This window comes from Thunnus thynnus, chromosome 9 (assembly GCF_963924715.1).
Source record: "Thunnus thynnus chromosome 9, fThuThy2.1, whole genome shotgun sequence".
Taxonomy (NCBI): Eukaryota; Metazoa; Chordata; class Actinopteri; order Scombriformes; family Scombridae; genus Thunnus; species Thunnus thynnus.
The window spans coordinates 9,551,862-9,564,743 of record NC_089525.1 but is presented as its reverse complement, the minus strand read 5'-3'; the positions used below and the strand labels follow the sequence as shown (position 1 = coordinate 9,564,743).

Below are 12,882 nucleotides of genomic sequence, written 5' to 3'. Positions count from 1 at the left end.
AATTTGCTTTTTCAGAACGGAAACTTACCACGTGGAGAATCTTATTCTCTGTCTCGTACACAGTGCAATCCTGTGAGGGGAGGGGGAGAGAGAGAGAGAGAGAGAAGAAGAAAATGTGAGATGGAGAAAACATCAATGTGAACATCCGCACTCTAGCTCAAATATCTCCCTCCTCCAAATATAACAAGCAGGAAAGAAGGGAATAAGAGAAATGAGAAGGCCAACAGGAAGAAAGATGGATGACGTCCTTTTCCGCTGGAGAACATCGGCAGTCAGCTATTTCATTTAGGCTTCCACATTATGCATATTACTTTATAATCTAGGCAGACTAATACACTGAATTGACCAGTTCTGGATCTACTCTGCCGCCTGGAGCTCCATGCGCCTCCTCAGGATTTAGAAACCTATCAACTACATTATTTGAACATGACAGATTGTTATTTAACGATAGCTGATAGTTAATCTATTTCTGGGAAAGCAGCCCACTGAATCCACCAGATGTGCATGCTAGCAGCTAATTCATCTGTTTGATGCATTAGCGTGGGCAGCACTGCCACCTTTGTCTGTCTCTCTGCACCCTGGCAGCCACATGTTCATTTGGCTCATTGTGGACCTGCGGTGGCCCCTTTCTCTTGCCTCTCCTCTGGCCCTTGTAAGAGGGGATGGGTGTTATCTACTCGGCTCCAGGACTTAGTCTGGGCACACGTACAAACACACTCTCACACACTCTAAGCAGGGTCTTACAGGGAGGACATGGATGAGGTCCAAGTGAGCAGCCGTAATTTCTCTCCAAACAATGAGATTTCGACAATTTGAGAGTGTGTATGCATGCACCTCCAGCTTTTTTTTTTTTTTTTTTTAAAGTAAGTGTCAGCGTGGTGAGCGAGCCAGAGTGGGAGCAAAAGGAGGACAGGAAATTAAGGAATGAGGGACCGCTCGTTCATTCCCCATCAGGGCCCATATGTTAAGCTGGGGATGAGGTATCACAGTGAGTCAATGAGCACATTGTCTAAGGGGGCTACAGAGAGCTACTCGTGCCATCAGCCATGCTGCAAACACCCTGTGGCAGTAGGCATATGTTCCACTTAAAGTCAGATCTATAGAAATGAGCTGTAGACCAGCGCGGGCTATAACTACGGTTTTGTCCAATCAATTCAAAGCATGACCTTTATTATCTGGGTGAAAATAATATACACATGATTGATTATGTGATGCAATCATCACGTGTGTGTGTGTGTGAGGCACCTGTTGTACAATTGTAGTTAATTCTAGGCAGAGCTGCACAATGTTGTTCTTCAGTAATGAATACTCAGTCACACTGGCAAATGGAGACCTGAAACAAAGAAAAAAAACAGTGTTCATATTTTAAAGAATACATGTGAGAACTAAGAAAGATGATGATTCGCTCTAAAACCTTGGGTTAGTGTACAGGTCATGATATTCTAAATGTGTCAAATGTTTTTTTATCAAAGCACTTATTGCATTCTGCCTGAAACATGGGGTTTTTTCTCTCCATTCCTTTTCAGTGCAATCACACTTTTAGCATGTAAATGATTGAGCAAAGCATATTCGGTCATATCTAAAATGAGTTTTTCTACTGGGTTTTGAGGAGGCATTTTTTATATACATTGGTGTTTTTATTTTGTTTTGTTCTGTTCATTTATTTGCTAACAGTGTGATTCTAAAAGCTGTGAGATTGAAGTGAGCAACAGAAATAAAACCTATTCTCTGTTCCTCTCAGAGCACAGAAGCAACTGATAAAGACAAACAACAATATTTGGTCTTGTATCGTGGCCAGGAGGCCCCGCAACCCGGGGATCTACTAAATCTCAATATTGCTTCATTTTATGTGTTCTCAGCTTCATACGGTTCCATCAGCTGATCTGAAATCACGATAACAAAAAGACAGCATCCGTTTGCTTGTGCTTGGATTCTTTACCCATCTATGAATTATGTTATTTTATTAGAGGTGGACAAAATAACAGAAACAGTGGATGATATAATTCCTCTGTTTATCATGTTGCATTTTTTGCATCTTTGTGTCACAAGGAGGTCCTAAAGTGTTCATGTTATTTTGTCCACTGCCTTTAAGTTACTCATTTGCAATAACAGATGTGCTTTCTACTAACAAGCTATTTTTTGTTTTCATCCTATCCTGATCCTCATCCTGGATGAAAATTGAACATATTCTCTGCAAAACTAAAGGACAAATTCACTTTATGCCCACGGGTGTGTCGAGTCATACCTGTCAAGCCAGGCCAGCAGGTTTTTGGCTGCACCAATCAGATCCACAACTGAGGTGAGGAAATCATTGGGTAGCCTCCGGGAAGCTCGTCCGTCATAGTGTCCGCCCCTCCGCCGGCCCAGGATGAAGTTCTGAAGGTTCTTTGCCGAAGCGTTCAACTTGTGGGAAAGAGTCCGCAGGTTCTCTGTCTCTAGGCCGTAGTTCTGGAAGACAAACAGAGCCATTCATTTTTTTGATCAAATTTTGAAGGAAACTCAAGATGAAATGATTAGTCGATTAATCAATTTGTCAGCCAACAGCAAGTGAATCTGTGACTACTTTGATCCATTAACCATTTAATTCCTTTTTCAAGCAAACAGACCAAACATTCTCTAGTTGCAGCTCCTCCATTGTAAGGACCTGCTGCTTTTCTTTGTCATATGTGATAATAAATTGAATATCTTTGAGTCTTGAGCTGCTGAGCAAACAAAACAAAACATTTAAAGGCATCAGGACTGTGAGAAATTGTGTTTTTTCTTTTTTTAAATCTATTTACTGACATAACAATTAATCACTTGATTGAGAATAATTGTCAGATTCATTATAAAATGTTAGCTGCAGCCATAAAAGAAATAATTCAACCTTTTGGAAAATATGCTTTTTATTAGCTTTTTTCTGAGTCAGATGAGAAAATAGATCCCACTGTTATGTGTTAAATACAGAGCTAGAGGATAGCCTAGTTTAGCAAAAAGATGATTTGTGACATCAGGCTATACAAATTCACTTGACTTGACTCTGAGGTCTGAGGACTCCAGAAATCACTGTGGATGTTCACCAAGAAATAGTTAAACCACGTAACTGCCCCATAAACCACATATTGTGCTTGTAATATTTATGTTTATGTAACAGAAATAAACAAATGAGATACAGTGTAACTTAGTGAGCTTTAGACGTGAACCTTCGCCAGGGTCAGGCTAGCTGTTCACCCTGCTTCCAATCTTTATGCTAAGCAAAGCTAATCTCCTACTGGCTACAACTCTGTAGTTAACACACAGACATGAGAGTGGTATTGATCTTCTCATCTAAGTCTCAACAAGAAATTAAATAAAATGCTCAATCATTCCTTTAAAGGTATGAAAATCCTTTATATGTCCCCAAAGAACATAAAACAGTAATACTTGAGTATATTTTGGAATGTATGCCTTGTAACTTACACATACAGAAAGTACTTTGTATAAGTCTAAATACTGATTGAATGACCTTCTTTTTCAACATTTATAGAACAAGAAAGGATCCACAGCGATTTTAACATAAATGGTTATTCAGAGTGGAATGAACTGGAATTAGAACTACTATTATTGAAGAACCATTAGCATTTTCATGAAACAGCCACTACAAGAACATCAAGCTGGTCGAGTAGCCCATTACTGCACTGCACTGTGACCCTTTTAAATAAACACACACACACACACACACACACACACACACACACAGACCCACTGAGCCACAGCGTCCCAAGGCACCTCCAGTCATGTCCTGCCTGACAGAGCCTGATTCCTGCTGACACAATGGCTACATACACAAACACACACACACACACACACACACACACACACACACACACACACACACACACACACACACACACACATCCTTGTATAGTCAGATGTACAGGCTGAGCTAGACATATCTATTCCTATTCTGCCTCTAGATCTATTCTACACAGTCACGACCACAGTGACTACAAAGGAGAGAGGGTTTCACAGTGGCAGCAGGGAGAGTCAGAGATAGAGAGAGAGAGAGAGAGAGAGAGAGAGAGAGAGAGAGAGAGAGAGAGAGAGAGAGAGAGAGAAATGAGGGAATTGAAGAACTAAAGAGGCAGAAGACAAGAGGGAGAGAGAGAAAGAGAGAGCACCCAGCTATGCATCTCACTGAAACTGGGTCATGCATACACTGTGTTCTGTATCATCTTCTGTATGTGAATGTTGATGTATACATGAACTTGGAGCGTACATGTTTGCACAGCTGTAATTAGGCTGTCCTATGATTTGATCTAAAGCTGTGCGTTGCTCTCTCCAGGGGACAAAGTGCTGAGATGAAGCGGGAGAATAATGCCCCCGTGTCGACTATCTGAATGACTGGGTGTGTGCAGAGAATGAGAGAGAAATAATTTGAGCAGTGTATGCATTTGTGTGCCTGCATGTGTCAAATCAATACAGTAAGAGGGCGATGCCATTAGAGCAAACCCCCCCTCCACCCCCCCTTCCACCTTCATGTCGATTTGGTTGCCATAGCAGCCATGTGTGGAGTGGCCTCTTCTCTATGCTGATATTTCTACCATTGTCCTCAGAATCATACTCCAATGTCGTTTATGGAATGTTTCAGGGAAAAAAGGGGACTTCACTGTTTAATCTGTCTTTTCAACATTCACTGGTCTCAAATGTAAGCTTTTCCAGGCCACTTACACCAAAATGTAGAGTATCTAACCTCCACTAATCAACATAATATTGACACTGCATGCATGTTTTTCACACCATTTGCCTTCTGATTCAAATATCTGGGTTCAGCGCTCAACTCAGGCAGACAAGGTTTGTATAGTGAGTGAGTCTTAGATTTTCACTGCAGGTTTTTTACCTTTTCCACAACCTAAGCATTTTTTATCTTGCCTTAACATAACTGTTATGAAACCTTTTCACATGATGGGTAGACCCAAACAAGTCAGCAATAATCTCTTACTACTGGGCATCGGATTAAAAATGAAATCAGTGGCTGAGTTAGGTAAGGGTTTTTTTCTTGATTTACTATTTTCAGATGAGGTTCATATGAGGGGCTGAACTGAACTGTTCATGGTATGAGAAAGAACAAAAAGACATTCATGCCCACACACCTGCAAATCAAATGGAGTCAAGGGGCAAAATGTGTTGGGTTCAGACAATACTGGGGGATGCTATCTCACAGACTACAGGGAAAACCCCAAAGGTAACACTCAGCTGTATACATCAGAGGACTCCTGTCTAATTACCCAACATGTTTAAATGAGTATGAAAAGGACTAAATATAAATTATGGCAAACTACGTAATAACTGTCACATAATCAACAAGATTTTAAAATAAATTAGGAGTCACACAGTGTAGCATTAAAAAGAAACCAGTAAAGAAAGTTGATTCATCTGTGTGCAAGATAAAGGCATGAATCATTTTCTCAGAACAAAATCAAAACAAAAGGATTTGAACATCTATAGTTCTAAACATATTATTAGAGATCATGTTGAGATATTTTGAGTTTCAGAAAACTTAAGACTTAATTTGAGATTAATGATGCTTTGGTACATAGGCAGAATAGTGACTCATTGGTTACCACTGTTACACATCCTGTCAGTTTGCATAGATTTTCTTCCAGGTGCTCTGGTTACTCCACAGCCCAAATATATGAAGTTCAGATTGATTCAAAACTCCTATGAGGATGAATAAGAAAAGTAAGGTATACAAATTGAATCCACCTAGGTGCTAGGTGTTTTCTAAATGAAAATGGTACTTTAATATAATGATGTGAGGTCAAACAGAGAAGAGCAGTGGTCCTAAAATAGAACCTTGGGGGACACCACAAGGACGATGAACAGAAAAGTTCATGTCAACCTCATCAGCTGAACCAGAGGGTGCTGATTAAAGTTACAATTTGTGTGGCAAATCTTAAAGAGTGAGCTAACCAAAAAGAAAAAAAACACATAGGAACAATCTACAAGACACAGACGGATCTGTCTAAAGATAAATTATTAATTTCTACTAATTTCTCTGTACTACCACTACTTTTAAAAAGTCAATACACAAAAGTTAACCGAGTAAATTTTCTGATCATTTGATTATAAAAACACTAGCTGTACACTATATATTAGCTATTAGCTATAATTTACGCTTTTTTTATCTACCTTCAGCACAATGACACCCATGTCTGTTATTTATGCAAGTCTTTCTACTCAGATTTTAGGAAGTGCAGTCATTCCATTCTTGAATTATGACCATTTCTCAGCACTCCTTGCTGAAAATTCGCTGCACACACTGAAACCTACTTAACATAGAGGCTGGGGGCAAAACTCGACTGCATAGGCATAAAGGAAGGGACTTTTCCACATTTACAGCAAGACTGAAAGCTCAGTCAGCGCTTGAAACTTGCATTGATCCAAGTCCAAAGAATCTTCCTCTTTTACTGCAGGAAGACTAGAAAGTCGGAACGATAGAGCCAAGGGAACCAGGTTTTGCTTTCCTTATGATGGATTATATTGCTGAGGACAGTGAATCTCACTTTATTATCCAAATATTCACAGTGCCTACAGGTACTATAGAGCTGTGTCCATTGGTTACCTGGGGGACTACAATCAATGTGGGTAGGAGGATATTTGAGATTTGCTTTCCCCAGCTACCTTAAAGGATTATTATGTTTTATTACAACCTAGGTCTTATTTTTCTAGTTTTTGCTTTCATTTCTATCAGTAATTAACTACTTTAACAAAGTGATTGCTGAGGTCTGAGAGGATGACAATACTGCTACGACATGTGACAGGGCAAGAAATGAGAAGTGGCACAATCAGACAAGTTGTGAACAAGCCAAAAATTTAGCCAGATTATCGTAACCACAAGTGAGTGTACCCAAAACATTGGTAATAATCCCTCTTTGCATGTGAAAACTATATGCACACACATAGATCCATAATAATAACACACATAATAATTTTACATCTTCAATTTCTCTTCCAAAAACATTTGAAAGCTTGTCTGACTGATCGTGGTTCTTCCTCAGAAGTTGTGTTCCCAGATCTCAGCAATTAACTTGTTGAGTATAGCCAAAACTATAAATATAACAACCAAATTGTAATAAACTGGAATTACCCTTTAAAAAATGCTCATGCAGGGCTGCCAACTCTCACACATTGAGCATGAGAGTCATGCAATTCACACAGATCTTACGCCACACGTGCCTTTTCTCTTTTTCCCTTTTTGTCTTTCTTCCTCCGATATAAAATGAGTGATTTTTAAGCGAAGGAATAACAGGGTTTTTTTTCCAAGTTCAGATGGGCTGAGGCACAGAGCATAACAAGGTTAAGACAGCACTTGTCACAGATTGTCCGTGAACGCACCGATCATCATCTGTTTGAACCAAAAGCACGCAACAACAAATCATTGCAATGCACGTTCCAGTGGAGCAGCCAATCACAATGATTTTGTGGTCGGGCAACTATCAGCTGAGCATGAGCGGAGCAGGGCTGGAAAGACTGTGGTGTTAGCATTGTTTGCACTGTGCGGCTCATTATGTTTGCATTGCAGTTATACTAAAGTCAACAATGGTGCAATAGTCAGTGGGTAGGCACCTTCATCACTGAACAACTTCTTGTCCCTATGGGGTGACCATAGACCTGTTTAAGAAATGCTGCGCAAATGTAAGAATATACTTGCACATGTTGTCTTTTTTGAGTGTGTGTGGGGGCGGAGTGGGTGGCTCACGGATTTCAATCACTGACCTCACAGATTTCAGTCATGTTAACTTGACAGGTATGTGATGGTCATGTCTAATTCTATGAAGGCCAGAGAGAGGTCAAATGGGTCAATTTACCAACAATAAGTACTGCTAATATACCCCCCCACCCCTACACAGGAACGCATCTCACTCCAAGCTGAAGTCAAAATTTGGCAGCCCTGACTCACAACACTAATTTTAGTGATTCATCTTGTCTACCTGGCATCCCTAAATGTGTGTGTGTGTGTGTGTCCAGTTCCAGGACATATGGTGATTGCTGCTCTGGGACACTCATTCCCATGCTGGAACATTTGAATGAGAAGAGATGCTGATTAGCACACACAAGCATGTACGCACACACATACACACATACACACACACACACACATATACACACTCTTACACACATTCAAACAGCCCCAACTAATCCAGCCGTGTGTGCCTGGGAGATAAGGTGCATCCTGCATATTCTTTCTACATACTCTCTCTCTTTCTCTACCTCTCTCTTCCCCTCTCACTCTCCCGTCCTCTCTCTCTCTCTTTCTCTCTCTGGGAGAGTAGCACCTAATTCCTCCTAATTCCCTAATCCTGAGCAGGGCCACTGCACATACAGTCAGCAGTGACCGAGGCAGTACACACAAAGCAAGGCCCAAATGATGGAGGATTTTTTTAGCCATTTCTTAAGCCAATATCAATAACTGGTGGAGGAAAATAAACAACATCCAACATATAAATCTTTCTACCTGTGAGAATTTCTTTAGTGGTTGCATGAACAATAATGATTTTTTGAAAGTTTTACTTTTATTTGGTTGTCATGGTAATTCTAGAAAAGTGAAACGGAGTACAAAATATCATAAAATGTTTCTTTTAAACATAAATCTTCTTATAACCTACTTATGCACACAATTAATTCTAAGTACTAGTGGTGGATGTACATTGAATACTAGGGCTGGTATGGTTTGAAATGTATAGGTACTACCTATAGTAGTACTAGTAGGCGTCCGAGGAGGTCTGTTTTGGTCCGATTTCAGTTATTATATTAACTGTAAACCCACTATTTGGAGCTGGAACTGGATGTGTCTGCCTCTGTCTGTGCTTCTTCATACAGCTATCTCTGCCACCAGGGCCTGCTGTGTCCTTGGTTGCAGGCGCTGCTCATAGAAAGAGTACTTGGCATAAATACAGAGTGACAACAAAATTAACCACTCAAAATTTGATTTGTGGTGATATCAACTTTCTTCGTGCTGTGGGGCACGTGAGGCTCAAACAGGCAGACACTGCAAAAAGGAAATGAAGAATGGATTTTGTTTTCAAGTGACTGGTGAGTCCTGCTGTATCAATTATCTTTAAAGTTTATTAAGATTGATGTTGGCAATGCTCAAATTTGCTGCTGTGAGATATATGGCCTAATTTCTATCTTTCAAAAATCTTTCCTTTATTGTTGCCTGATTGTTGAGCAACATGAGTGAATGTCTAGGCCATCAGGAGGCCGGGTAGACAGTTTTGCTAATGCATTTGTTTTAGTGGGAGAAATAACAAGGTTTGTATAGTTTCAGCTTGTTGAGCCGGTGGTTTGAGCACAGGAGTTAACAGGTGTCAGAAAACGATTTTGTAATGGACTTATTTTTAAGTGGAATTAATGACGTACTGCATATTGTTTCGATTTTAGTGGCTGGCGATGAGTGCACTTTGTGTGTGTATGTCTAAGTGTATGTGTGTGTTTGTATGTGTGTGTGTGTATGGTGTAGTCATCAATCTGACCACTGAAAGCCCAGTGCAAGACCCTACAGTCCACTAATGATAGCTGCAGTGTCTAAACTTTACCTGGGTTTTGGCCCCAATATTTTACTTATTTTCAACAGAGCCCTTGTTTCATTTAAGAAAAGAGGCCAATATTGTCAGATATTAAATGCTATCTAAACACTAGCAGCTGTACAAAAACTTTGCAAGCAAAATTGTCTAAAATTAGCAACCTTTTAATTTAAATCAGGAACTATCTGATCAAAGCAGAAAGGCACAGTCACATCAGAAAGTGGCACACTGAAATTCATCCAACCATCTTCCTGAAATAATTCTGACATAGGGACTACTTGCAGGGCTAATTGGTAAATGTGTTATTATCATAATCCTTTATTTAATCAGGTAGTCTCATTGAGATCAAGATCTCTTTTGCAAGACAGACATGAGTACAGCACGCGAAATACAACAGAGATAAGACACACAACAAAACACACTTTACTGTGCTTGAGTGTAGCACAGCCAGTCACACACAAACACAGTAAAACAGCAACAGAAACAATCACAGACATGTCTAAAAATGTCTTGCAAGTTATGATGTCCTGCTTAATGTGTTCTATCAGACAAATCTACTTGAAACCACTTCTATCATCATCAAACCAAGACAATGTAATTTCTTTAGTAAAATACAGTAGTTAACAGTTGGAAAAGTCATAGTACAAAATAGTGCAGAATAATGCTGTTTGAGAGGTTGAGATTATCATGGCCTAAATCCTGAGTGCTTTGTCAGAACAACACAGTTATAGTCTAGATAAGTGCATAGTTGCTTTTTAACCAGAGATTCCAGATTTTTTTGCCAAAGGAGATGTTTTCAAATTGGGCACCAGTTGTCTCTCTTATAACTAAACCCCCTTTATGCAGTGGAATTATTTTAGCTACTGTCGGACCTGCTAACACTAGTCAGTCACAATAGCTTTGTCTGAGAGCTTCTTTCTATTTTTTCCTGAAATGTGTTGTTTACTCTCCCCTTTGGTCCCAGGATTGTATATCATTTTTATTGAATAAAGAGTTATTGAAGAGGGGATAAAAAGCTCACCAAGCTAACGAACAGTCGCTAACAGGATAATAAGTTCACAGTTCATTCGGAGTATTTGTTCTATCGACTCCTGTCTCACATCTGTTTGAAAGCCATGACTCTTTTGTGTATCAGTTTATACTCTTGACAGAGGGGCTTAAATAAAAGTGGATGGTGCAACACAGCTAATAAGCTGCGATAGCTTTTTCCATTTTGGACCCTGCAGTTTGTTGAACACGACCAGCAAATCCACTGATAGCAAAGATTCCACTGGAATGGACTGATTTTGCTGTAACATTTTTGTGGTTTAAATAATGGTGTGACTAGGCCCTAGCATTTTGAATCTGACCAGACATGCAATGCCAGCTTTCTCTACACAGTTTTAAACACTCTGTGCTTCTATGTACACATTTTTTTATTGGTGCCAAAAAAGAAAGTGTGACAGAAGAATTATGGCTTTTAGTTGTATCATAGCAATCCAAAATATCTGACCAATACAATGAGACAAACTCAAACACTCCCATGATAAACACACATCCAGGGCCTACATATAAATCACCAAAGTATTATTGATTGAGAGAAATAATGTCAGTGAGTAAGAGAGGGTGACTGACCAGGGCACAGAGGAGGTCGACAGCTTCCAGGATGAGCTCCTGATGTCCTATTCTGGTGACACCCAGCTCCTCCAACTCCTGATGGGTGATGTGCAGCAGCTGCTCTCCCCCCATCTGCTCCCGCTCGAAACTCTTCACGTACTGCTGGAGACAGTCATCCAGACCTGAGGAGAGTATAGAGAGATGCAGATTAGCCTGATGTTTCTACCATCACTTCAGCAGATCTTCAGCAGGTTTTAATTGGTATTGGTCAGTGAGGAGTTTATATGGCTTTCTACCCCTCCAGAAACACAAAAATCAGTTGTTCAACTGATAGAAATACAAATATCCTATCCTATCTGCCAACACTGAATGCTGGTCAACATGGATGCAACACAGAACTGCACTGCATGAGTGCAGACACCCACACAAAAACAAAGTGTGTCTTTTTCTGCCAAATAGGAACAAAAGCTAGAAATATGAGCTTCAAGCCTGAGATTTCTTCTATGCTTTACTGGAAACATACTATGTAACTGTCATCTAGAAAAAACATCTGTTGGTCCAGCTCTCTAATATCTGATGATGATTAAACACCGTGCAGTTTTACAATTTCCTTTGATGCCTCTGATTTTTACATAAAAGAGAATACCAGCAATGGAGTGACTGGATTTCATGCACATTCTGAGTGATTGTGTCCAAAATATACCTAAGAAAGATGTGAGTAACACATTGACGTATGACTTTCCGCTGTTAAGCTGCGGCTGCCTGCCATGCAGAGAGCCAATCAGCTGCACATAGACGTGGTGGGTCTGGGATACTATTGATCAGTAAGAGCCTCAGGCTTTGAACCAAACAAAGTCAGCAGAAAGCACACCTCCCCACAGACCTAATGAACAAGCCTGCTCGAAAACAAGCGCACACAGAGCAAAAACGCATGAGAGGACACAAATCCATGCATACATACATACGAAGATGCACAGAGAAACACAAACTGTACATGCAGTCTCTCTGCATGTACACTTCAAACACAATCACACATATAAATACAATTACAACTGCTGTTGTTATTCAGGGTCTTGACGCCTCTGCGGAGGCATGTTGTTAAAGCCAAGTGGAGCTGTGAGGAAAACACTGATGCCCAAGGGAAGCGATGCTGACAGAGAGCAGACAGTGTGGTAGCACCTTAACACAGTCACCACACACACACACACACACACACACACATACACAAAGACACATACACACACATTTGCAACAAAGAATGAGCAAAAGGCATCTTGCTCTTGGTATGCCATGGGACACAACAGACAAAATATAAGCCTACTGTTGCTCTGAGTGACACAGACAAACAATCTTGTTACTTACAGCACAGCAGAGCAATTTTAAATCTAACACATCAGTGAGAGCTTCTGCCCTGTAGCACCACAAGTGAAAATTGTTTAATGGAATACATTCTCTATGGAAAAACCGACATATCCCACATGTTAGTATGTGTTTCACATATGATAATACAATGTTATCTCATGATCTCAAGTACATGTTTTTATATGAAGTATATGAAAGCTTTACATGTGAAATCAAGAAGGCACAGGTGATAACATATGGATATGTATGTACATGCATAATGAGGTACTAGGTGATACTATTTAACAACACACACTACAACAGCTTCGAAATGTATGACGTACAGCCACTCTCCCTTCCAAAAGATGTCAATAAAATCAATTTCATCATTTGTAATGGC

General features: G+C 40.0%; 1 protein-coding gene across 3 annotated transcripts in view; it reads right to left on the bottom strand.

The window, feature by feature from the left end:
* The window catches only part of si:ch211-26b3.4 (connector enhancer of kinase suppressor of ras 2), a 47,779-nt gene extending 36,460 nt beyond the window's left edge, over positions 1 to 11,319 (bottom strand). For all 3 annotated transcript variants that reach the window (XM_067598734.1, XM_067598736.1, XM_067598735.1), the window contains exons 1-4: positions 11,160 to 11,319; positions 2,246 to 2,448; positions 1,246 to 1,333; positions 29 to 70 (exon numbers count right to left, since the gene is read on the bottom strand). In XM_067598734.1, coding sequence (XP_067454835.1) covers positions 29 to 70; positions 1,246 to 1,333; positions 2,246 to 2,448; positions 11,160 to 11,273 — 447 coding nt within the window. In that variant the 5' untranslated portion in view covers positions 11,274 to 11,319. The remainder of the gene's footprint in view (positions 1 to 28; positions 71 to 1,245; positions 1,334 to 2,245; positions 2,449 to 11,159) is intronic.
* Positions 11,320 to 12,882: the final 1,563 nt, after the last annotated feature.